This window comes from Macrotis lagotis, chromosome 3 (assembly GCF_037893015.1).
Source record: "Macrotis lagotis isolate mMagLag1 chromosome 3, bilby.v1.9.chrom.fasta, whole genome shotgun sequence".
Lineage (NCBI taxonomy): Eukaryota > Metazoa > Chordata > Mammalia > Peramelemorphia > Peramelidae > Macrotis > Macrotis lagotis.
The window spans coordinates 22,895,037-22,920,371 of NC_133660.1; the positions used below are offsets into that span (position 1 = coordinate 22,895,037).

General features: G+C 40.2%; 1 protein-coding gene across 1 annotated transcript; it reads right to left on the bottom strand.

The window, feature by feature from the left end:
- Positions 1 to 1,678: 1,678 nt before the first annotated feature.
- On the bottom strand, positions 1,679 to 10,520 carry MAD2L1 (mitotic arrest deficient 2 like 1). The gene is made up of 5 exons (XM_074228328.1): positions 10,336 to 10,520; positions 8,979 to 9,125; positions 4,353 to 4,473; positions 2,863 to 2,966; positions 1,679 to 2,527 (listed from the first exon to the last, which is right to left on the bottom strand). Exons 1-5 carry the CDS (start codon positions 10,406 to 10,408, stop codon positions 2,355 to 2,357), a joined length of 618 nt encoding a protein of 205 aa, XP_074084429.1. The 5' UTR covers positions 10,409 to 10,520; the 3' UTR covers positions 1,679 to 2,354.
- Positions 10,521 to 25,335: the final 14,815 nt, after the last annotated feature.

The window sequence follows — 25,335 nt, forward strand, 5'->3', positions numbered from 1 at the left end:
TCTCCTCTGACATTATCATCCCATAGATGAATCTATCTGCCTCAAGTCCCTCTCCACCCCAATCCATCCTCCATTCAGCCCCCAAATAACTTTTAAAATACAAGTTTGACCATGTCATCCCTTTACTCAATAAAGGTTAGGGTTATATATACAATGCTCTGGCATTCAAAACCTTTCACAGGGCGGCTAGGTGGCGTAGTGCATAAAGCACCTGCCTTGGAGTCTCGAGTACCTGGGTTCAAATCCTGTGTTCAAATCCAGTCTCAGACACTCAATAATTACCTAGCTGTGTGGCCTTGGGCAAGCCACTTAACCCCATTTGCCTTGCAAAAACCTAAAAAACAAAACAAAACCAAAAAACCTTCCACAACTGAGCCCTCTCCCTCCTTCCTCCCACACATTGACTCAGTGACAGAGATCCTGACTGCTCCATGAACAAGACCCCCTCTCTAAGCTCCAGACCTCATTTCTGTCTCTACCCTGGGCCTATAAGTCAGTCTCTTGACTTCCCTGGCTTTCTTCAAGTCCCAACTCAAATCTCATCTTCCTCTTGAAGTCTTTCCCAATTCCTCTGAATTCTAGTTTCTTTGCTCCATGATTATTTATTCTGTTTATAGCTTAATTGGACATAGTTGTTTGCATATAATCTCCATTAGTCTGCATATTTCTATAAGAGAGGGGCTTGTGTTTTCTTTTGCCTTTCTTTGTATCCCCAGGGCTTTACAGTGTCCGGATCATGGGAGCTTACTGACTCATTATATTGAATGCTAAATTGTGCAGTAAGGAGTAAAGGGGATGATTCAAGACTGGAATAAAAGGAAGGCTCTTGAGAGTGTGTCTTGGTTGTATAGGTAGGTGCAGGAAAAAGAAAACATTGCAGAGAACAGGAGTGAAAAGGAGAATAGCCTAGCTAGGGCTGCCAAGAGATTGCTCTGAGTTGGAAACTTCAGCAAGACACTTTAACCTCAAGCAAAGACAACTGTTAGGAAGAATTATCAAACTTATTTACCCACTTTTATGCAAAAATCTATTTTATGTTAAGTAGATAATATGTTAAATAGATAAATGCTTTCTAGTAAACTCATTATTTTTGTTTTTGCAAGGCAATGGGGTTAAGTGATTTGCCCAAAGTCATACAGGTAGGGTTATTAAATGTCTGCGGCCGTATTTGAACTCAGGTCCTCCTGACTCCAGGGCTGGTATTCTATCCACTAGCTACCCCTAGTAAACTAATTGTTCATAGGATTATAGAGTTAAAGTAGAAAGTGGATGGGAAACTGAGGCCAAGAGAAATTACATTACTTGTTCACGGTCGCACATCCTTGAACTCCAGAGTTGCCACCTAGATATTGAAGGAATACTAATACCAAGGAGACAAAGAAAAAAGATCCAAATTGACCTTAATGTGGCCACCACCACAAAATCTTAAGAGTTTAAAGCTACAAGGGAACTTTGAAATCATGTAATTCAGCCCTTTCTCAGATCCTAACAATGTGGGGAATTTCCATTAGATAATCAAGCAGTAAAGTAGCAGAAGCAAAATTTTCTGACTCTAAATTCAGTTCTTTCCACTATTCCAGTCTTGGAATACATTGTTAAATTTAAGAGTTTACATATTTAGGACATAAAATTTAGTTACTGGTTATAATGGACACAAACTAAAGCCACAAAATTAACTTTATTTCAAAATTATACAGTTATTTAAGGCTTGATTATAGCACAACATATAAAAAGACATTTTTTAAAAACCAGAATTTTGTTCTCTCAAATAAGAACAGAAAAATCTAAAATACTGTCAGTACAGCTTTTACAGATCCTGATAATAAAAATATTTCAGACTCAAAGAAGTGATATTCTGGGACAAAATGAATTAGTCGTCATATCTGTTGGATTCATTCATATTATCAAAATCTTTTTTAGCTACCCCCAGGAACAAATAAAAATTTAAAAACAAAGAATCCTAATATTTCTCCCTCATTTGGTACATTCATTACCTCCTTACTAAAAGTTTTACTTAAGCTATGAATAAAACACAGGCTGAACACCAGCTATGCTGAGTTAGCACTCAGCCCTGAGTATCTTCTTCCATCTACTGAGCAATGTTGAACTGTGTTTCTGTGCTTATCTACTTTAGCCAAAAACACAATAAAATTAGGAGAAAGTGAATCCTCTCTAATCCATGATGTCAGTCCTATCAAGTATGCACAGAAAGTGGTATAATTATGCCCAGCGCAATGGAGTATTCGTTTGCCCACTTAAAGTTTAATCAATGAAACGAATGCCTCAACTCTATTTAATAAATAGGGAAATTTGATTTGAGAATCACATATACATTATTTTCCTCCCCTTGCCCTTCATTCGCTGACAGGAATTTTGTAGGCCACCATGCTATTTACTTTGTGGATGGTAGTAGTAAAGGACCGAAGGCAAACCTCTTCAGAATTGGCAATAAACTGTGGCCCAGATTCTTCCCATTTTTCAGGGACTACAAGTTCTTTGTCTGTGTAAATGAGTAGATCAAATGCACCTGAATCAGGAGGAAAATAATAGAGTTGGTGAGAAGTTCTTTCCAATGGACACCATGCTTTCAAGAATAGGAGGCCTTGAATTCTATTCATGGTTTTATCATCTCTTAACTAGCTCTAAGATTTATCCAGGTCCTTTTATAAGTGGGAATTCATCCATCATGCTAACAGACTTCACAGCTACTGGTCAAATAATTACATGACCACAAATCTGTAAAATTCCCTAAATCATATTCAAGGGATTATTCAAGTCAAGCAGAAGGTTCCAAAGGGTGGGAACCAAACCCAGAATTATTCAAATGTGGTCAGAGCCAACAAGGTTATACCAAATACTTACAAGCTGCTTCTAATAATGGCAGAAATGTCACGGTAGCTGTAATTTGTCGGATCACTGAACGAATTTCATCTTGGATAGATTTCACTGATTTTTCTCTTGGTGTACTACAAAGGAAACAAAATATATTAGTTCATGATTTTGAATGAATGAAAACTAGAAATGATCTTCTAAGATCATTATAAAATCAAGCAAACATCTGGTAGGAATAAAAAGGTATGGATGGATAAAAGAATAAACAGGCTAGCTCTATTAGTTAATCCTGAGAAAAACTGAGGAAGTCCACTTCCAAAAACAAAAGTCTTCAGATCACACCCCCACTGTTTCAAATTGTACAGTTAAGAGACTCAACTTGCCATATCAGAGTAATTTCTTAAAGTTCAACATTACAATTCTAGTTTCTTTATGTGGATATTTTGGATAATCCAACAAACGACCGTTATGTGCAAGTTAATGAACTGGGTTCTAGGGATACAAAGAATGAAATATGAAGGAGATAATGACTTGACATTGATTTCATTAAAAATAAGTTACTCATTGGGGTAGCTAGATCTGGAGCAGGAAGACTTATCTTTCCGAGTTCAAATCTGGCCTTAGACACTTCTGAGCTGTGAAATCCTGGATAAGTCATTTCATCCTGTTTATCTCAATTTCCTCATCTGTAAAATATGCTGGAGAAGGAATGGCAAACCACTCCAGTATCTCTGCCAAAAACACCTCAAATGCGGTCATGAAGAGCTAGCCACAACTGAAAAAATGAGCAAACAAAAAAGGTAGTAGTCCTCATGACCACCTCCCCAAATCCAGTCTCTTTATTCGTTTCTATTTTTTCAGATCTGGCCACATACCTCCATTCCTGATTGTGGTTATGAGCTTGATTTCTGCTTTGAGGTTTGCACTTGTGACATCATCAGATTAGGAAACTAGCAGCTATCCCTGGAATTATTTTAGGAGGTAAATGGTCTGAGGCACTCAGTGGGTTAAGTGCTGGGCCTAGGGTCATGGAGGGTAGGCCCCCCTCCCTCCCATTCACTATTCTACCTCACTTCCACTGGCAAAAACTATGTTTGGATTCTATCTTCTTAAAATATTGCAAATAATTGCTTAATAAAATTTAGAAGTTAACCTTGTTACTTTTCATAAAGTTCAACTATGTTAAGAAGGAGTATTTCTCAGGTCTGGGGTTATGCTGCTTGAATCCCTGCTACTTGGGGAGACTGAGGCTGCTGGATTGTTTGAGTCTGGGAGCTCTGTGCTGCAGGAGGACTAAAGTCCACTGGGGCTCCACACTAAGATGGGAAGCAGTCTCTGGCAGCTGGGGACCCCAGGCAGGGCCAAGATTAACCTCCTGCACTGAACATTTCTAGCTGAGGCAAAAGGAGACTAAGTCTCAAAAAGAGTTTCACACAAAACAAATGCTATTACCATGTAAGTGTTCCATTCGAGGATATAATGGAAAAAGTGAATTTAAATAAAAATAAACGAATACTTACCTGTCTTCTTTTGCGGTCTTGTCACATTCAATATCAAACTGCCACCGTTCAAGGACTTCATTACTTTCAATATTCGAAATCACCACCACCAATTTCTGAACAGAACAACTGTACAACCAGTCTGCAACATGACAAATTGTCTGGTTTTGTCTGCTGCTAACAGAAGTTATGGCAATATTTTAAGGCAATAAACCGTAACCAATCTTATCACCTGAGGGGGAGGGCATGAACTGAGAAAGAAAACTTGAAGCAAATGGGGGAAAAAAATGACCAAAGGGAGTGCAAAGGTTAACACTGAAATGCACAATCCTGTGGAGGAATATTTTCTCTATCACCTACAGGAATTGGTATTTCTATGGGTAAGGTACAAATGGAAAAAAGAAAACTGGGGCCATAATCTACAAGGTAATAACAAAAAGTGAAGAGGGAACTGAAAACAGGCACCTTAAAAGTTGTAATTCCAAGAGGGATAGAGGGATTAAAGAAGGACTAAATACAAAGGTCCTGAATCTAAGAATAAAAGTCTGGGATAGAAAAGAAAGGTAACTAAGAAAATGTATTTTAAATATCTAAAAAAAAAACACTACAGAAAAGGAAGGAGTTGTTATTAATCGGTTTGTAACTATCTGTCATCCAAAGTCATAGGATTCCAAACCAGATCTTCTGATTCTAAATCCAGTCTTTCTTTGCTCTCTTCATGACTCTACAATCCAGCTTCCAACTCATCTCTTAATACTCTAAAGTGCTAACGATCTCCTATTTGCCAAATCCTCTGGTCTATTCTCAATCCCCAGCCTTTTTGACTTCATTCTCCCTCTGTGACATTAGTTATCACCCTCTTCTTGATCCTTTCTTCTAGGTTTCTGAATCCTGCTTCCTATTTGGCTGACAGCTCCTCCACTGTCTGCTCTCTTCAATCTTCTTCCAAGTCATATTTGATATCTGTGGGTATCCTTGGGTCCAGTCCCAGGTCTTCTCTGCTGTTTCTCACTCTCTTCTCAAAACAATTTCACTTGGTGATCTCATCAAATCCTATAGATTCAATTGTCATCACATGCAGATGATTCTTAAATCTCTTTATTCAACCCCAAATTTCTCTCATGAATTCCAGTTTCAGATATCTAAACTCCTATTGAACATCTTAAACTTAATTCGTTCAAAACTAAACTCATTCTTGCCCCCCCCACCCCCAACCCTCTCCTTCCTCTTTTCAAGTACCTGATACTCTGGAGAGCAACACTATCACCAGTCACTGAGGATCAAAACCAGGGTGCCCCCTCCCCCCCAATTTCTTATTCTTTTAACTCTATATCCATTCAGTTGCCATGTTCTGTTGACCCAAGCTTCATCATATTTCTTGTATTCATGCCCCTTTCTCCTCTGCCCCTGCCCCAGCCAATGCTGGCCCTCATCACCTCATACCTGGATTATTCTGACGGTCTCCTGCCTCAAGTCCTCCATAGCTCTCAAAATTCAATAATCTAGTGTTTTTCTTAATTCCAGGATCAAATAGGAAATCCTCTCTGTGATAATTTTTGTTGTTTAATAACTTTTAAAAATGTTTTTCTCTTGTGATAATTTAACCCCTTTACACCCTGGCAGGACCCTTCCTATTTCTGACACCAGTGCCCCTCACCTCCTGGCTGGTCTTCAGTGAGATCTTCCATGGTTCAGCTCTGCCCTTCTCTCAGGTTGGCCGAATGCCTGATACCCTTTCGCTTTTCGCCTCGGCCTCTTGGATTCCTTTCAGTCTCACCAGAAACCTTTCCCAAGGCCCCTTTAAAGGCAATGCCTTCCTCTGTTAATGATCTATACTGTATTCCGAATAGACTTTATTTGAACATCGTTGTCTCCTCCATTAGATGGTGAGCACCTTGAGAGCAAGGACTTTGGCCTTTCCAGGATACCTAGGATGTACTCATTGAAGAAAGCCTGGCACAGAAATTAGGTACTTAGCAATGTCTGTTGATCTGACTTCTTTCTATTACTTCTTTTTAAAAAAGAGGAGTAGAAAATGCAGGGACATGGGCTCACATTCTTCAGGCTTAAAGAAGGACCGATAATAGATAGATTTCTGTTTCTGAAACACTAATAAGCAAGTTTAAAGAAAAGCAATGTACCCAAGTCTCTTCCATTACTCTGGTCACATAGTCTAAAGTCCCCTCACCAAAAGACTCAATGCCACCCCCCTCCCCCAGATAAGGTCCCTAAGGTCCCCATTGCGGTCCTGCCTTTCTGAATAGGAGATGGACTCTCCCCAAATAACCCCCAGTGCTGGAAGCAAGATCAAATCATCTCTGCCACTCTTCTTGAAGGGGGTATATCCATCCACTCCAGGATGACCTCATCATTCCCATTCTCTCATACCACCTCACAACAATATGGGGCTTGGGGAATTTTATATTTTTAATTTCCCTGAATTCTCAGTGATCATGATTACAAAATCCTAAAGCTAGAAAATAAAAAATACATCCCAATGAATACTCTTAATGGTATTAACAGCTGTTACTTATATAATACCTTAAGGCTTGCAAAGCATTTTTCTCAGTTCACTAATTAGCTTTCTGTGAAGGAGTTGCTATTTTATTATCTTCATTTTATGGATGAAGAAACAGGCTGCCAGAAATTAAATGATAGGCTTGGGGTCACTTATCTGAGGCACTATTCAAACACAGGTCTTCTTGTCTCCAGCTCTCTTTACTGTGCTACCTAATCACCTCTTGCTCATTATAATTAAGTCAATTTTAGACATACTCCCTCTGGCTAACTTCCTCAGGACTATGGAAGTTAGCTCCTAGTGCCTCGGGTTCACAACCTCAGGGGTTATTCCGGATTCTTTGTGTTTCTTTCTCTCTCTCACACACACACCCTCATATCTCAGCTGGTGCCAAGGCCCGCCTATTCCCCTCTGCAACATCTCTCAGCTGTGCCCCCTTCTCTCCCCATCCCTGATCACCGCAGTAGCTGCTGGTGGGGTGAAAGGTGTGTTTGCCTCAGGTCAATGTCCACTCCAATCCATGCTCTCCTCAGCTGATAAAGTGATCTTCCTGAAGGACAGCCTCTAACCATGTTCAGTACACTCCAATGGCTCCCTAGCACTTACAGGATCAAAATTAAAATCCTGGTTCTGTTACCATCACTCCCTACCCCTTCTTTCAGTCTAGGTGGTAAGTAGTGCAGTAGATAGAGCACCAGCTCTGGAGTCAGGAAGAGTCAAGTTCAAATCTGGTCTTAGACACTTGACAGCTACTAGTTGTGAGATTGAGCAAGTCACCTAACCTTGACTGCCTCACATCCAGGGCCATCTCCAGCCATCCTGACTCCTATATGGCCACTGGACTCAGATAGCTCTGGAGGAGAAAGTGAAGCTGATGTTTTAGCATAGCTTCTCCCCCTCAAATCCAATTCATTGCTTGTCAAGGAATCACTTCCCTGATGTCATGGTCTTCTTTGAGAATGAAGAACAAATTACAGTCATCACCACCTGAAACCTCCCTCCCCCAGCATGTGCCCAACTATTCAATGGCACTGGTCTCCGTGCTATTCCTCTAAGACACTCCTGTATCTCCCACTTTCTAAAGAAGACCTTTCCAGATCCCCCTTAATTCTCCTGCCTTCTCTCTTTTGCTTATTTTCAATTTAATCTAAGTACTGAAAAATAAATCTCTTTTTGATTACTTTGACTTTTTGTTTCATTATAAAATTAAGTTTCCTTCTTTATGAAGAACTAGTTTTAAACTAAGTCAGATTTATAGTCTCTTAAGTCTAAGTTACCTATAAATTTAGTAAATAGATTGAAAATATTTTTTATCATTTAGTAGCAGATACTTGAAAAGGATTAAATAATCATAAGATTATAAAGTTTTTCAAAAGGCTAAGACTCCCTTTCTAGCAGAAAGTCGAGTTGACCAAAGGCCAAGTTCCCCTTTCTGGTAGAAAGGTTGGTCTGGTTAAGACCTTTTTCTTTTTCTTCAGCTAGAGTCTAACTTGAATAATGGAGTAAGCTAAGGAAGATGGTGGGGACTGCTAACCAGTGACCACAAGTTTCTTTTTCCCAGTATACTTCTGGTTAAAAAAGGGACAACCTGAAGAAAAGGACATCTGTATTGGATAAAGAAAATTTAGAAGAACCGACTAGTCAGGTGACCTGCCTTGTCCAAATGAATTATGATCAAAATAAGTTGTTTATTATAAAAATCATGTTAATCACTTTCTGACCTTTGAGGAGTCAGGTGACTCGTTTTAATATGCAAGTACTAGCTTTGTAGATGGCCCAGTAATTTTGTCTTCAGTTTACTTCTTATTTCAAACAATCATTTTCAATACTATAGCTTGTTTATACATAGTTGTTGGTCTTCCACTACCTTGAGCCTTTTGAGAACAAGGACAGTCTTATCTTTCTTTAGCCCCCTAGTGCTTAGCACAAGACAGCCCTAGCACACTAGTAGAAATTAATAAATATTTCTTGACTAACCAGACACATGATTTCTCTTTTGCCATCAAAATTTCAAATAGTATGTTAAGGACTGAAAGTACAGGATCTTTGGGACTAAGAACCTAGATATTCCTACATATCTTTTGGCAAGGATTGGAAATAGACAAAACCATTTATATCAGCTCAAATACCTTTCAGCTGGTCCACCACATTATTCAAATATTTTATGAGATCAGGATCGGTTGTTACAAGCAAAGTCAGTCCATATTTCTGTACCCGAGTAAAGGTTTCAGATGGGTATATCCCTCGCTGATATAAGATACTGTTGATGCCAAATGCTGAAAGTAAAAAGAATAGGAATGTGTTGGTTATTTTAAGGTCAGAAAAATGCTTCAACTTAAGTTCAATTTACTATAAAAGAAACCCACAGCTAAAAATAAGATTTTTATACTAAATGCAAACCCACCACTCCTACTTTGATTTTTATGGTCAGTAAACATTTATGGTGTTAATATTCTGCTTAGAGGTATGACCATAAAAATGCCAATTTTCTCACGGTTCTATTTCAAAACAATACTGAAATAATGAAAAATAGAAGTAGCAAATACTTATTATCTTCTATATTTACAGATTTTAAATTCACTTAAAACAAAAGGCATCCCTCATACAGTGCCTGGATGCCTAGGAGGAGCCTTGGCCCTGGAGTCAAGAGGACCTGAGTTCAAATCCTACCTCAGACACTTAATAATTACCTAGCTGTGTGGCCTTGGGTAAGCCACTTAACCCCGCTGCCTTGTAAAAACTAAAAAAAAAAAAAACAACAACAAAAAAAGAAAATTCAGCACTAGGTTGGCACTCAGAGGTTTCCCATACGAGTCAAAGGGGGTACACGTGGGGTGCACTCTGATGGTTGATGGATCCGGTACCAGGAGGCAGCACCCAAGTGGGCCTTTTGGCCCAGGCTGATGAGAGCTCATCCACATCCACCAAGGATGGATGAGCTACTAGGAGTTTGACATCAGCTTGTTTCCTTTTCCTCTGCAAAAATAAAATAAAATAAATAAAACAAGATATAAAATAAGATAAGTAAAAAAAAAGAGAATAAAATAAAACAAATAAAAAAATAAGAATAAAAATAAAATAAAATGGCAGCCCCAAATTGGGCCTAGTACAGTTGCTCGGTTAGTTGGAAATGCCGCTCCTCTGAGGCTGAGTTGAAGGAGTCATTCGTTTCCCACCACGAGACAACGCGCGCACTGCCTCCCTGTGCCGCGTGCCTCGGTTTCCCCGGGTGTGAGGGGCGGGGCCCCGGTCGCCCCACCCCGCTTGCCTCAGTTTCCGGCTCGGTAAGCCGCGCTGGGGAAGGCCCCTCCTTGCCAACGGCGGCATCCCGCGTGGCTCAGGGGAGCGGAGCTGGGGGCGGGGCCTCCTGCCCCGGGGCGGCCCGCGAGGTCCCGGATGTCCACCCCGGCCTCTGCCGCCCGGACCGTGACAGGCGGGGAAACTGAGGCCGCGTTGGCCCCTGGGAAGGGGGAGGGCGGCACTCACAGAAGAACTCGGCGACGATTTCGGCGCTGCCGCGCAGGGTGATGCCCTGGTCCCGGGTGAGCTGCTGCTCCATGGCCGCGGTCACGGTCGCCACGGAGCCGCGGGAGGCCGAGCTTCCCTTCCCACAACTCCGCCGCGGCTTTCAAAAACAACCGCGCCGGGAACGTCACCGCGCGCGCGCGCCTGCGCGAGCGCGGAACGGGGCGGGGCTCCGCCTCGAAGCACGCGCACTTCCGTCCGCCGCGGAGTTCTCACTCTGCGCACGCGCCCCCGGGGCTCGGTAGCTCGCCTTCCGCGGCGGCCCCAACCCTCGCGCAGGCGCAACGGGACATTCTGCGGGTCGGCCGCTTCCCGCCGGTCTTTCGACCTTCGATTGTTGTGGGCGGAAGGACGCCGCCGTTTCACGGCGCAGGCGCAACCCCTCCCTAGGCGTTTCACCACCCCCCCGCCTCTAGCCTGGGACGTTGCGCAGGCGCAATCCTTCCGATTGCGTGGACGGGGAAGGCTAAGAAGCCCCTTGTCCCGGGTGCCCGCCCGATGGGGAAACTGAGGCCCGGGCGTGCATAATTGCGGGGCGCAGTCACCCAAGAAGCGCCTCCTGAGGGCACCTGGCACGCGCCAGCGCTTTAGACATGTCTGTTGACTCTGTGTGTGCTAGAGGCCGGTAAAGCCTCCAGGTACAGGCTGGACCTGCCCCTCCCCTCTCCACCCCCCCCCCAAAGCCTCCAGGTACCCTGGTGACCCTGCCCCCTCCCCCCTTCCCAGTTCCTCCTCCTCTCTCTTGTCTCCCCCTACACTTTGTAAAGGGACTTAAGACCTCCACGTACACGAGTGGACCCTGCCCCCCTCCCCCTCTGTTTGTCCCCTCCCCTCCTAGTTTGTAAAGAGACTTAAAAGACCCGAGGCCTCCAGGTACCCGCTGGACCCTCCCCACCCCTGACGGACCGATGGAAGACCGTGCACCGACTCTCCAGGGTGAGGTCCCATCAGGAGTTTTCTCGCAGAGACCCTGGAGGCGTTCGCCATTTCCTCTTCCAGCTTGTTTTACAGATGAGGAAACTGAGGCAGGCTCAGATTCGCACCCTGTCGGGCCGGTGCCACCACCTAGCGGGTTCACCACGGGCCATGCACCTTCTAATAAACTGACATGAGCAAAGGCCTTTTAAAAAATTAAAACAATGTTTTGTGCCCTTGAAAGTACCTTTGGCTTATCTTGTGGGGAGCAGCGGACAAATAGGTTTAGACCATTTCCATGACTAAGAGCTCTCTGACGTCAGGGACGGGTGCCTAATTATAGTTGAATGACTTGCTGACCATTTCATATCAAAGATCTTGACCTTTTCCAAACATAGTAAAAATCTCCTAGGAATTAGAACAGCCATCGACCTTAAAGCTCACCTTTCCTAAGCCCATCATTTTCTAAAGCAGGAAACAGCTGCAGAATGTTGAAATGATTTGCCCAAAGTCACATATGGAGGAAGTAAATGGCTGAGCCAGAATTTGAATTTAGGACTGCTGACCCCAAATCATTTCTCTTTCAAAGACACCAGCTGATTATTAAAATCATGTGATTACTGTTGTCGTTCTTTGTTCTTAAAAAGGATGGGTGACATCAGCAGGATGACTTGACTTACCAGTGAATTGAGTCCAAGTGAGGACCGGTTGGAAAAATCATCAGCCTCACTCCTCCAGAGTCATTGGAGTTCAGTGGCAAGACAGGTCAGGTTGACTATCCATGACTCCTATTTGGATCAAGAATTTTAAGAGGAAGGGCTTCTGATATAGCCTTAGGTCTGAATTGGAATTATTATGTGTACCAGATATCATTTTAATCTTTTTTTTTACTTCTCATAAAAATCAAACTTTGCTCAAAATAAGATGCAGACATTTCTCCTGTAGACTACATATTTTGTGTACACACACATATACAACTTTATGGAGATGTGATTAATGAAATTCAAATTCATTTAAAAACATTGGGCAGATGGTAGTATGAAGTTAGCATGCTCCTGGAGCTAAATGAAGCCTCTGCACAGACATTAAAGCTACAAATCCTACCAAAAAAAAAAAAAAAACCCAAAGAAGTTTTCAGTTGTAGACATTGCAGAGGATCTTCAGTCTCTTTGGGGGAAAGGGGGAAATAAAGCCCAGGAGGCAGGAGAGCTGGAAAGCCAGTGAGAGGCTTTTTGGCACAGGGCAGTCTAGGTCCTGAAAACTATGGGGGGGAGGCACATCAGGGAGGGCCCCAAACACAAGACAGGATTGGATTGGAACCAACAACTGCATAGGCAGAACCTAGACATGAAGGAGGAAACTAACCTCTCCAAGGATCAGGCCCCAGCATAAAAAACTTGAATCTATACTCCTTATACCCCAGGAGCAGAGCTCAAACAGTAAGGATGAGCAAAACTAAAATTGCTCAGTATTGAAAGTTACTATATAGATAAAGATGATAATGCCATATCAGAAGAAAGCAGTGAAAAATTACAGAAGTTCTAAGAATATGAATTGGACTTAAATTCAAAAGCTGATAGAAAAGCTTAAAAAATAATTTAAAAACCAAAGCTGAGAGGAAGAAGAAAAATGGAAAAAAGATAAGAATTGTGCAAGAAAACTGAAAAATTGACCAAAGAAATCAACTCCTTTAAAAGTAAGTATAACCAACTGGAAAAAGAATACAACTAGAAAGGGATACACAAAAGGTAACTGAAGAAAACTTTAAAAATTAGAATTGGACAAATAGAAGCTAATGAGACTACAAGATTACATCAGACAAGATAAAAAGGCTGAAAAAATTGAAAATATGAAATACCTTTAAGGAAAAACTACCTGAAAAATGGATCCAGGAGAGATAATTTATGAATTATTGGACTACACGAAAGCCTAGATCAAAATGAGAACCTGGAAAACATCTTTTGGGAAATTGTTAGGGAAAACTTATTGAAAGAATATACAGACTTCCACCAGAAAGAGACCCTAGGATAAAAAGTATTGGACAACTAGTGTAGTTAGAAAGATCTGAATTAAGAGTCCAGTTGATTAACTATGTGACTGGGTAAGTCACTTAGCCTCATGTATGGCTATATTGTTGCCCTTCCTCTTGGAATTCTAATATTCTAATGGGGCCATAGCAGTCAATCTTATGTTCTGATGGTCTATAAGATGTGAATCTTATAAAACTTTATAAAAACTGCCTAGTTTTAAGTACTCTATGTCGAATGTGTCAGAAAGTGACCTCAGCAGCTATTTAGTCACAGAATTATATTTGAAAGTTAAGAGGGCCTCTCAGAGGCCATCTGATTTCATTCATTTCTGGATAGGGATGTCCCCACCAGTCCAAATACTAGCATCTAACTTCTGCTCAAAGTCTTCTCTACATGAAAAATCTATCATTTCCTAATTTCATCTTTGGATGGTTCTTATTTCCAATGAGTGACTCTTCATGACCTCAGTTTTTTTTTTCCCTTGTGGTTCTCCATTTGCTTCTGCAGCTTATTTTACAGACAGGACAGAGGCCAACTGGGTTAAATAACTTTCCTAGGGTCACGTAGCTAGTGAGTGTCTGAGGCTAGATTACAACTCAGAGTCTTCCTGACAACAGATTTAGCACTCTAAGCACTACGCCACTTGGTTTTGTATTGTACCAAAACTTGCCTCTATAATTTTTTTACCATCACTCCTAGGCGACTTGGTGGCATAGTGAATAGAGCATTAGACCTAGATTTAGGAAGATCTGAATTCAAATCCAACTCAGATGCTTACTCTGTGACCCTATGCAAATCATGTAAACCTGTTTACCTCAGTTTATTCAACTGTAAAATTAGTATAATAATAGTACACATCCTCCAGGATTGCAATGAAGATCAAATGAAATAATATTTCTCTGACTCTTGGTACAATGCCTGATACATGGAAGGGTCATATAAACATGAGCTATCATTAGTGGCAGTTTTGCCTTTTGGAGTTATTCAAAAGAAATATAATATAGATAATAATTTAATGGTAATATAGATAATAATAGCACATTAATATTTGCAAAGCATTTTACATTTTTGAGTTCATTTGATTTTCTCAACAACCCTGGAAGGTAGATGCTATTATAATATCCATTTCATAGATAAGGAAACTGAAGCTAAGAGAGCTAGTGACGTGATCTGGATAACACAAGTAGTAAATAGCTGGAATTGGATTTAAGTTCAAGGTTTCCTAACTCCAGCATATTGTTTTGTCCACTGACACTCAACTATCTCTTTCAAGTAGTTCTTTTACATGATTTACTTTTTTTTTTTTTGCAAGGCAATTGAGGTTAAGTGACTTGCCTAGGTCACACAGTAAGTGTCAAGTCAAATTTGAATTCAGGTCCTCTTGACTCCAGAGCTAGGGTTTTATCCACTGTGCCACCTCATTGCTCCATAAATGCTTATGTGTTTTCCCCTCCCTTCCCCTGCCAGATCCCCATTCCCCACCTTCTCTGAGCTCACAGTCTAATGGAATAGAGAAAATGCAAAGATGTAAATGGGGTAAATCTGTGGTAATCTCAGAGGAAATGAATTGACTTGAAGTAGGAAGAATAAAGGCAGGAGGCAAAGATGAGAAGGGATAGTTTTCCAGGCATAGTGGAACAGCTAGAGAGAAGTCCCTGAGTCCAGAGATGGTGTGTCTTCTTGATGGAATAGCCAGGATAATGTCATTAGATCCCAGAGTACATGGAAGAGACCTGAGGGGCAATTTCCTGCAGAATTTGTTGCCATTCAGAATCTGAGACCCTTTTTACATAGTTAAATCTCACTATTCTTTCTTTTCTTTGAGACCTGCAAAAGGGGTCCCTAACCCCAGTTAGTACTCTCTGCTGGATAAAGCATCCTAAATTCTCTAGAAATATGTGTCTTGGATTTCCAAAATTTTTATGGGAGTGTTTGAGTGAAATTTCTCAAATCACCCTAGACTAATTTATTGGACTCACCTAGAATGGAACAGAAGTAAGAAATGCCCCAAGAGGCTAAGAGTCATAAAAAAAGGCAACTTGATAGCAATTAGTTAAAATGAAGTGCCTTAAAAAAAATAAACTTAACTGGTCATACTATAAATATAAAAGTGCTTTCATCATACCAAATTAATTGCCAGAGTCAGAATTAAATTGACTGTTAGCACAGTAGAACAGAACCTGGAGTTAGGAGGATCTGAATTCATATTCCACCTCAGATACTATACTATCTGTTTGATCCAGGGCAAGTTATTTAACTTTGCCTCAGTTTCCTTATCTCTAAAACAGAGATAATAATAATAATAATAATAATAATAATAATAATAATAATAATAATAAATCTTCCAATTTTAAAGTTTGAATGAGATATGGTTCATAGTACTTTGTGAACCTTAAAGTCCCTCTAAATCATTACAGTTAATATTTTCCTTCTGTGGACAGTAAAAGGAAATTTTGCTTTAATAGAAATCTTTCTGGAAATTAAAGGTGTTTGACCAGATGATGGCACTGTTTAGCTATCAAACAGGCATCTTTAAAACCTCATTCTAGGTATTTGAAACTAATTTTTTAGAACTAAGGACTCTGGAAGTTGGAGGCTATTAGTTGTGCCCATCTGACACTCTTTCTCCTCTTTCACACTCCTTCCCTCTCCATTTTGCAGAAGAGGAAACAATCAGGAGTAGTATGTGTAGCTCCTGACAATCCACTCATTCTAGTATTTCTAGTTTTAAAATCATTTTCATTTTAGACAGTTCTGCTAACTTCTAATAGTGGTGGAAAACATATCAGGAAGTTATGAATTCATATTTATATATTTATGAAAATTTTTGAATAAAATAATTCATAATATTCCTCTCCTGCCCACCCCTGCTATAGCATCCTCAAATACCCTGCCCCTTCTAAAAAATATAGCTGTGTTGTTTAGTGTTGTGGCTTGCTATCATGGAAAATGGCGTTGCCTAACCATCTTCTGATGTTCTTAGCTCTCTCTATGTAGTGAGATGGATTTTAAATTGAGTCTTGAAGAACAGATCCTGGCTGTCACCTGGCCCATGCTCAAAGGATCATAGATTTAGATCTGGGGGGCCCTTAATAGTCTTCTAATTCAATCACCTTATCTTACAACTGGGGAATTGAAGCCCAGAGAGGAAGAGGAACTTATCCAAAGTCACAGGGGATAGTGACAGAGGTTGGAATTTGAACCCTTTTCCTCTTGTTACTCTTCCCAAAATCTCTATACTTTGGTAGAATCTAGGAAAGCTTTTGTGCCTCTGGTGATGCCTCGTGATATACCAATGAGGCTTTGTTGGTACAGTTGATACACCAATTATATCAGGTCCCAAAACATTACAAGGTATGAAGTCCATAGTCTTGAGGGAGATCTATCTAAATATCCTCACTGTAAAAGGAATGTGGAAGAAAAATACATGTTGCTCAACATGCAGTCAGATGGGCAGCCTCCTGAGTTACTGGACAGAATACATGTGTGTGTGTTTGTTCCTTGCATGACCAGATTCAGAGCCATTGGAAAGGCTAGAGTTTTCTTTCCTGGGAGGGATACAGATTTTCATCTCCTCTCAGAAACTCAGTTTCATCCTGGTTGGTGATTTTTTGGACCTCCATGATTGACTTGAGGGGAGGGCCATAGAATTGAAAGAAATTTCTTTATCCTCCTAGGATCAAATAGCAGACAGAAACAGCTTGGAAATGGAGGCTCAGACAAAATCTAAAGAAATGAGAAAGAGATAATTTTTTTAGCACTCTCAGTCTGTGTTTGAATGACAAATGACAAAAGAGTTCACATTCTCTGAGATTAAAATCCTAAAGAAGCTGATAAAAATCCTTCCTTGGTTTGACTTTGAAAACTCTTCACAACTTGTCCCTTTCCACCCTTTATGGCCTTCTTACCTTTCAGGCCCTTCCCTAGAATCTAGGAACCATGATCCATGATTGTGATATTTCCTTGAATGTGCCTCTGCTCTGGTTGACCCTCATATTCTGGCCCCTGGTATCCAGGGCTGTCTGCAAGAAGCAGCTTAAATTTCACCTATGCCTTTCCTGGTCTTAGCAGCTACTAGTGCCCTCTCTTCTAAGGTTCCCTTCTATCTAAGTCATGTATGGGCCTAGTTATTTATTCTTGTCTCCCTGTTAGAATGGGGTCTTCTTGAGGGCAAGGACAGTTCTTCCCTTTTTTGTATTTTTACAAATTTTCACAGTGCCTAACTGATCATCATTACTTAATGTTGGCTGATTGACTAGACCTTGTTTTGTTTTGTTTTTTAGGTTTTTCCAAGGCAAATGAGGTTAAGTGGCTTGCCGAAGGCCACACAGCTAGGTAATTATTAAGTGTCTGAGACCGGATTTGAACCCAGGTACTCCTGACTCCAAGGCCGGTGCTTTATCCACTACACCACCTAGCTGCCCCTAGACCTTGTTTTAAACCTTGCCTCTGCCTCTTATCACCCATGTGGCTTTGGACAATACATTTAACCCCTCTAGGTCTTCCTCTTCCCCTATTTCAGACTAGATGACTTCTAAGGTCACATTCTGCTCTAGAACTCTACCCTACGAAAGAATATACATATATACATGTATATATATGTATATAGCCTAACACTGCTGTGGATATTCATCTTCTCTCTAGTTATCTCATCACTTTCCATGGATTCAATTATCATTTCTATGCCAATAATTCCCAAATCTATATATCCAGCCCTCTTATCTGTTCTGGGATCCAGTCCAGTATTTCCAGCTGCCTGCATCTATCTCCACCTGAAGGAAGTGTAGGCATCTCAAAGACAACATGTCCAAAACAAAATTCTTTATCTTTACTCCCCAAACTACTCCTTTTCCAAACTTCCCTATTTCTTTGAAAAGCACCACCAGATTGTCAAACTATGATTCATCCTAGATTCTTCAATCTCATTCATCCCTTACTGTCTCCCACTCCCATTAGATCAGTTGCCAAGCCTTGATGCCATTTTTTGACATCTCTCCCATCAATCGTATTCTCTCTCATTCACACAGGAAGTACCCTAGTCCAAGCCCTTATCTCTTTTTATTCCGTTAGCCCACTAATTGTTCTTCCTTATTCCAGACTCCCTCTCCAATTTCTTCATCTAATTCAAACTCCAAGAGTGCATCTTTTTTCTTGCTTTATTGCCTCCCCTAGTGCCTTTAGAACAAACTATCAACTCCTCTCTAGGATTTAAAGCCCTAATAATCTGGCTCCAGTCTCTTTTTTCCAGTCTTATTGCCTATCCCCTCTCCTTCATGCACTATACACCTAACTCAGACTACTCCACTTGTTCTTCCTTTTAAATGATATTCCATCTTGTCCCTCCCTTTTTTTCAACCAACTGTCCCCCATTCCTAGAATACTTTCCTTCCTCACTTCTGAATCCTGGCACAACTAACTCCATTCCAGGCTCCCATCAAGTGCCTCCATCTCTTATATGAGACCTTTGCTGATCTTCGAGATGCAATTCATTTCCATCTTCCACAATCACAGCATATTTATTTTGTATTTATACTTATAACTGGGGACCTGTGCTCTCTCATTTAGAGCCTGCAGGAAGCTAAAAGGACAAGGTGCATACAACAGAGGCCTGGCTAAAGAGAGCAGTCATCTAGGAGTGGAGTCCAGATTAGGGCTAGCAGCTAGTTCAGCTCTGAGGTCTTGGGGAGTAACCTTTAGAACCCAATCTATTGGTAGCTGAATGAGGGACTCATCTACCCTATTTGGACATGAACTAGGTGGGATCAGTGATTGTGTTAAGTCTGAGTTAAGAAACTGAGCAGATAGAAGGGAAAGTTGTTGGAGAAGAACTATTTGTGCTTCTGTGATGGCTATATTTTCAATGTTCATACCCTTTGTAAAAATCTAATTGATGTTAATTGGTTATCTGGGGGGCAGCGAATAGAGCACCAGCACTGGAGTCAGGAGGATCTGAATTCAAATGCGGCCTCAGACACTAAATAATTATGTAGCTGTGTGACCTTGGACAAGTCACTTAACCCCATTGCCTTGCAAAACAAACAAAAAATTAATTGGTTATCTGGAACTGGAATATTATTTAATAGTGCCTAATGATAGGAACACAGTGAAATAGGCATGCAAACTGATAGCATTAAAGACCTCCCTTCCTGATGCCCAATCTCCTCAGTAGTATTCTTTCCTTTGTTTTTTTTAATTACGTCTTATTATGTCTTTCAGATAGATAATTCTTAAATTATTTCTCCTCAATCTATTTTTCAGGTCTTTCATTTTTCTGATGAGTTATCTCACATTTTCATTTTTTGCCAGTTTTTATTTTGTTTTATTGTTTCTTGATATTTCATGGAGTCATCAGCTTCCACTTTTCTAATTCTGATTTTTAAAGAGTTATTTTCTTCAGTATTTTGGGTGCCTCTTTTACCAAGCTATTAATTCTTTCATATTTTGGGGGGTTGCTATCATTTCTTTCCCCAATTTTTCCTCTGTTGTTCTTGGTTGACTTTTAAAATAATTATTCTAGATTCAGACATCTATTATCTAACCCCAATTATCATTTTGTCCAGTCACGTCCAATTCTTCATGACCTCACTTGGGGTTTCTTGGAAAAGATACTAGAGTGGTTTGCCATCTCCATCTCCAGCTCATTTTTATTGATGAGAAAACTGAGGCAAACAAGACTTTAGTTGATTTTAGTAACTTTTGTTTCCTAGGTGATCTCTTTAACTCTTCAAGGAATTTTTGTTAACTTTTTCCCAATCTGCCTTTTGTTTTGTGTCTTAGCTTGTAGATTTTTTTCAAGTGATTTTCTTATGCATTTGTGTCTTGAGCTTCCCTATCACCATAGTAACTTTTCATGGTTACCTTTCCTCCCCTCCCAATCCCCACCTCACCCCCACCCCCAGGCCATTTGCCCGTTTTTTCCAGCCTATTTATTGACTTTTTATGTTAGAACTTTGGGCTCTGCTCACTTCTGGAGATTAGGAGATGTCTGGCCTGAGTTTCTGTCTTTTATGAGTTCCTGTTACTTTTATAGCTCAATGAATACCTATAAGTTTTCAGTGCTCCCAAAGTGTTGGAATCTGAGTGGGGATCTGGTCACTACCTTTCTGGGCTATGCTTTTGTCCTTATATAGGTGAAAGCCCTGCTCCCTCCTGATCTCTTAGAACTGGGACCCAGAAGCGGGTAATGGGCATTTCACTTGACAAGTGGTGCATTCCCAGTGCTGATACAGGAGTTTCCTGGAATTTCTTTCTGACCAGGTGTTCATTCCCCTTACCAGCCCTGTATTCTCTGAGTGCTCCTAGTGCCATGGCAGCTGCTAGTTCAGTACCACCTCTCCTTTTAATTAAAATATTAGTGGTATTTTATTTTTATTTCAATTACATATAAAGATACTTTTCAACCATCATTTTTGTAAAATTTTGAGTTCCAAATTTTTCTCCCTTCTTCCTTCCCTCCCCTCTCCCCAAGAAAGTAAGCTATCTGGTTGATGTAGATTATATGTATACAATCATGTTAAATGTACTTCCATATTAGGACTACCTTTGATACTTTCTAGTTCTGTCATATTCCCAACTAGCCTCTACTCCAGTATAGTAATCCCCTTTTTCTGTCCTTCTAAGCTACCTTAGGCTAGAAAAATGACCCACTATGACTTGCTGTTATTTATCCCACTCAGAATTTGGTTCTACAGGGGTTTTTTTGGGGGGGGTTTGCAAGGTAGTGGGGTTAAGTGACTTGACCAAGGTCATACAGCTAGCTAATAATTAAGCGTCTGAGGCTTGATTTGAACTCAGGTCCTCCTGACTCCAGAGCTAGTGCTGCCCCCTTGACAAGTTTTTAAAAGTTATTTAGAGAGGTATATTGAGAGAGCTTGGCATAAACTCTCACTCTACCATCTTGGCTTTATCCCCTGAATCAATCCTTTTCTGCCAGGCCATTCATACTCTTAACTTAATTTTTTTATTTTATACTTCAAGTCAAGTATAAACTTAGACCAAGTATATATATAGGATAACTCCTAGTCATCTTATTGTATTTACTTAGGAGAAAAAAGTATATTAGGAAGGTGGGGTAGGATAGGATACATATTTATTAAGTCCTTTCTTTGGGGCTGCTTTTGAGTCATCTAAGTTATCCCAAGGAAGCATCTTTTCTGAGTCTCACTCTTTCATTTCTAGGCCCTCTCTTTGTCTCAGGAAGTAGTGGAAAGGGAAAAGTCATAGTCAGTCAAGGGTCAAATGTCTCCATTTCCTGGCTTGAATATGAGGCATCATATATTAAAAAGGTGATTGATCTACTAAATAAGATGGACATCAGGCTTGTAGTTTTAAACATAATTTCATAATATTTAAATATGCAACCCTTCCACAGCTGTCAAAACAATCTTCCTAAGACACAAGTCTGAGCACATGACTTGTTAATAATAAGAGCTAACATTTATATAAAACTTGAGGGTTTGCCAAGTGCTAACAATAGATAATTTCATTTGGCTCTTTCATCAACTCTGTGAAGTAGGTGAATATTATCCTTATTGAATAGATAAACTGCAGTTTACAGAGACAAAGCTAGGGACAGGGTCACACAGCTAGGGAGTGTGTATATGAGTTCTTTGGAACTTGGTTGTTTCAGATCTCAAGTTCGGGGTTCGAACTACACATAACCATGTTATACTCCAGGAACTCTTGATTGCCTCCAAGAAAATGGAAATTCCTTCTCTTGAAAGTTTAGACAGTCCCTCCACAAACTGGTTCCAAACTCCCTTTTCACCCCTACTTCCCAGAATTTCCCTTTGCTTAGTCTATGCCTTGTTAAAATTGGACTTCTAGCTTTTCCTCATCTTCCCATGCCCTTTTCTCCTTTATGTATTTGCAAAAGGTCTCCTTGGGTGGAGTTCTTCCTCATCTGAGGGTTAGAATTTTTAGAGTTGTTCTGTTTTTCTCAGTGATACCTTTCTTGATCCCCAGAGTTGTTGGTAGTTACTTTTACCCCCATCACTTCCTATCCAGCATTTTATGCCCCTTGGTAGAATTTCAGTGCCTTCAGATAAGGAATTTTTATAAATTTGTTTTATAAATACAGATTCAAACATTGCATAGATATGACAGGTTCTTAATAGATAGTGATTGATGAATTGGTTGATTGACTCATTCATTCACTCTATTGTCCCTTTGTTTATTTCTTTTTGATCCTGAACTGTGATTTCACTGGAGGTGAGAACTCTCAGGTAAGGAAATTCTTAAGCACAAATTCTTAAGTAGAAAAGTAACTTTGGAGCCCAGAGAGGTTAAGCTGATTTTCCCAGGGTTACAGAGTTTGTGGCAGAGACAGCTCCTCTTGATTCTACCACCAGTTCACTATTCACTCTCTGTAGTCTCTCATATCTCTTTGTGTATGTGTACATATGTGTGTGTGTGTGTGTTGTGTGTATTACATTCAATTCAATTCAATTGCCAAATCTCATCAAAAGGGCTTAAAGTGGAGAAGAATCCAATGATTGAATGAGGGGCCAAGTGGAGGAAGGGGAACAGAAGGCAGAAGAAGAGGGGAGTGACTGAAGTTAGCTAAAGCTGATACCATAGATTCCTCTTGCTTGAATAACAAACAGAATTCAGTTTGAGGACTAGGATTTCTGTGGATGACCATTTTGTGTGTAGTGATTGCCCAACTTCCCCTCTATCTGCAAGGAAACAATGTGGTTGAACAAGTGTTGCCTTTGGGAGTCAGGACACCTGAGTTTGATCCTGCCTCTGACAGTTTCTTGTGGGTATGTCTCTAATTAGGTCACTTAACCAGAGACTCAATTTCCCCTTTTGTAAAATGATGTGATCATTTTTGGATTAGAGTTGCATAAAGAGTATTGAAGATTCTATTTCATCAGTTTGGGGGTAGTTCCAGTGAGGGTACTCCCTCCTCTGACTCAGCTAGCAGCAAGTCAAAGAAGGAAGGTCCAGGCAATGATCTGAGGCTCCTAAAGATGAGCTGTCTTGTCCAGAATAACATGACTAGTAAATAAAAGATGAGACATCAAAACCTTCATCTAGTTCATCTCTAGGTCCCTTCCACTCTTCACAGCAACCACTCATTGAAGAAGCATTTATTAACCATTTGCCTTGTCCTAGGCATTGCCAAATGTTGGAAACAAAAGAAAAAATCATGATCCATCCCTACCCTTCAAAATTTCTGTAGAAAGCTGTTGAAAAGAAAGGGTTCTTCTTTAGCAGGATATGCATTTTTAATAATTCATTTAATAATTAATATTTAAATGGGAGTTAGTGTATTTAAATTTTTTAATCTGTTTAGGAATACCAGTAAGGTATATGGGGTATTTTCATGGCCACTTAAAGATGCATTACATCAAAACTGAGTAGTGATGCAGGAGCCAGATCCAGGTTCAAGTCTTCCTGCTCCTTTTCCCCCTCTTCTTCCTTTTCTCTCCTTTCCCTTCCTGTCTCATGAGACTTAAGTTACAGAAGTCAACCTGTCATTCAGCTCTAGTTCATCATGAAATTGTCTTGCTCCAGGGACCAGTGCCTATTAGTGATTATAAAAATGATGAGAGTAGGGGTAAAATAAATTTTTCAGTAAATAAATCTTTAAAGGTGACATTACTTTGTCCACTGGTATTTGGCCTTCTTTCCCTCTGGGTTCTATAACATATATGGAAGCACTGTTTCTAATTTAATTTGAGAATCAGGAGATCTGAATTTTGATCCTGAATTTGGCACTAACCTAACTCTCCATAATCATGGGCAAGTTTTTTTTAACCACTTGTGTCTTTTACTTCCTCAATTGCAAATTAAAAGGTTTAAACTCATTTATTTCTATGGTCCTTTTCAGGCATAGAAGAAAACAAAAATTGGTTCATTTTATAACTCTTTATTGGCAAGGAAACAATTTTTCCCAGTAGGACAAGTGGGATCATGGGACAAAAAACACTTAAGAACCTGAAGAGAAGAGGGTCCAGAGACTGGACACACAGTGGCTTGCTGTTTGTAAGTGAAGGATATTGCTGCTGCTGCTGCTGCTTTGCTAGCTAGCATAGGCCGTTAGCTTTCTCTGAGTCTCTGACTGGCTTAAGGAGTGATGTCCTTAATCACAATTTTGCTATTTCCCTACCTGTGCTTTCCTTACCCATGTAGATCCCTGCTGAATTGATCTACTCTTCATTTCTTTTCTGCCTAGAGGACTGGCATCCTTTCCTGGGGAATTTGCTGCTTTCTTTAAAACTTATTTGTTACATGTACTTTTGTAATGGGTTCATCTGCAGATAAAAATGATTTTGATGTATATTCTAAGGGAATGTTATTTTAAAAATGTGAACCTTGGAGTGATGTGGGAGGGTGGGGAGGCCTGAAAGGCAGGACTAACATAACCCTGTGAGACCAATTATCCTAGGGTAAGTCTTTATTAAGTTTTCTCCCCAGGAACATATAAAAATACTTCAATTTCTTAAGAAGTTTTAAGAGAGACAGCATGGTAAAGTGGAATACTCATTGTTTTAGTAGTCAAATTATGCTGTCTCTTAAGCAAACTACAACCTCTTTGATCTTGTTTCTTCATTGCTAAAATACTTGATTCTGGAGACTCCTTCCAATTCTTTATGGGATTCTCCAATTAAATGCAATTCATCAGCAAGTCAAGATATCACTGTTGATGTCATTGTTCTTCAAAAACGAAGGAAGAACATTAACAGGCAGTGTAAAGAATGTAATGGGGCAGCTAGGGCAGAGCACTGACCCTGGAGTAGGAGGACCTGAGTTCAAATCCAGCCTCAGACACGTAATAATTACCCAGCTGTGTGACTTTGGGTAAGTCACTTAACCCCATTGCCTTGCAAAAACCAATAAAAGGATGGAATGAATTGGCATATAATTTTTCTCTTTGCTTTTCAGAAATGATTTCTTTGGGGAACTATCTCTTTTATGGTAGATTAACAGCAACAATTTTCTTCTTTCTACCAGCTCGGAGGCTTCTCTGTAGTCTTAATAGTAAGAAAAGGAGCAACTAGGTAGTGCC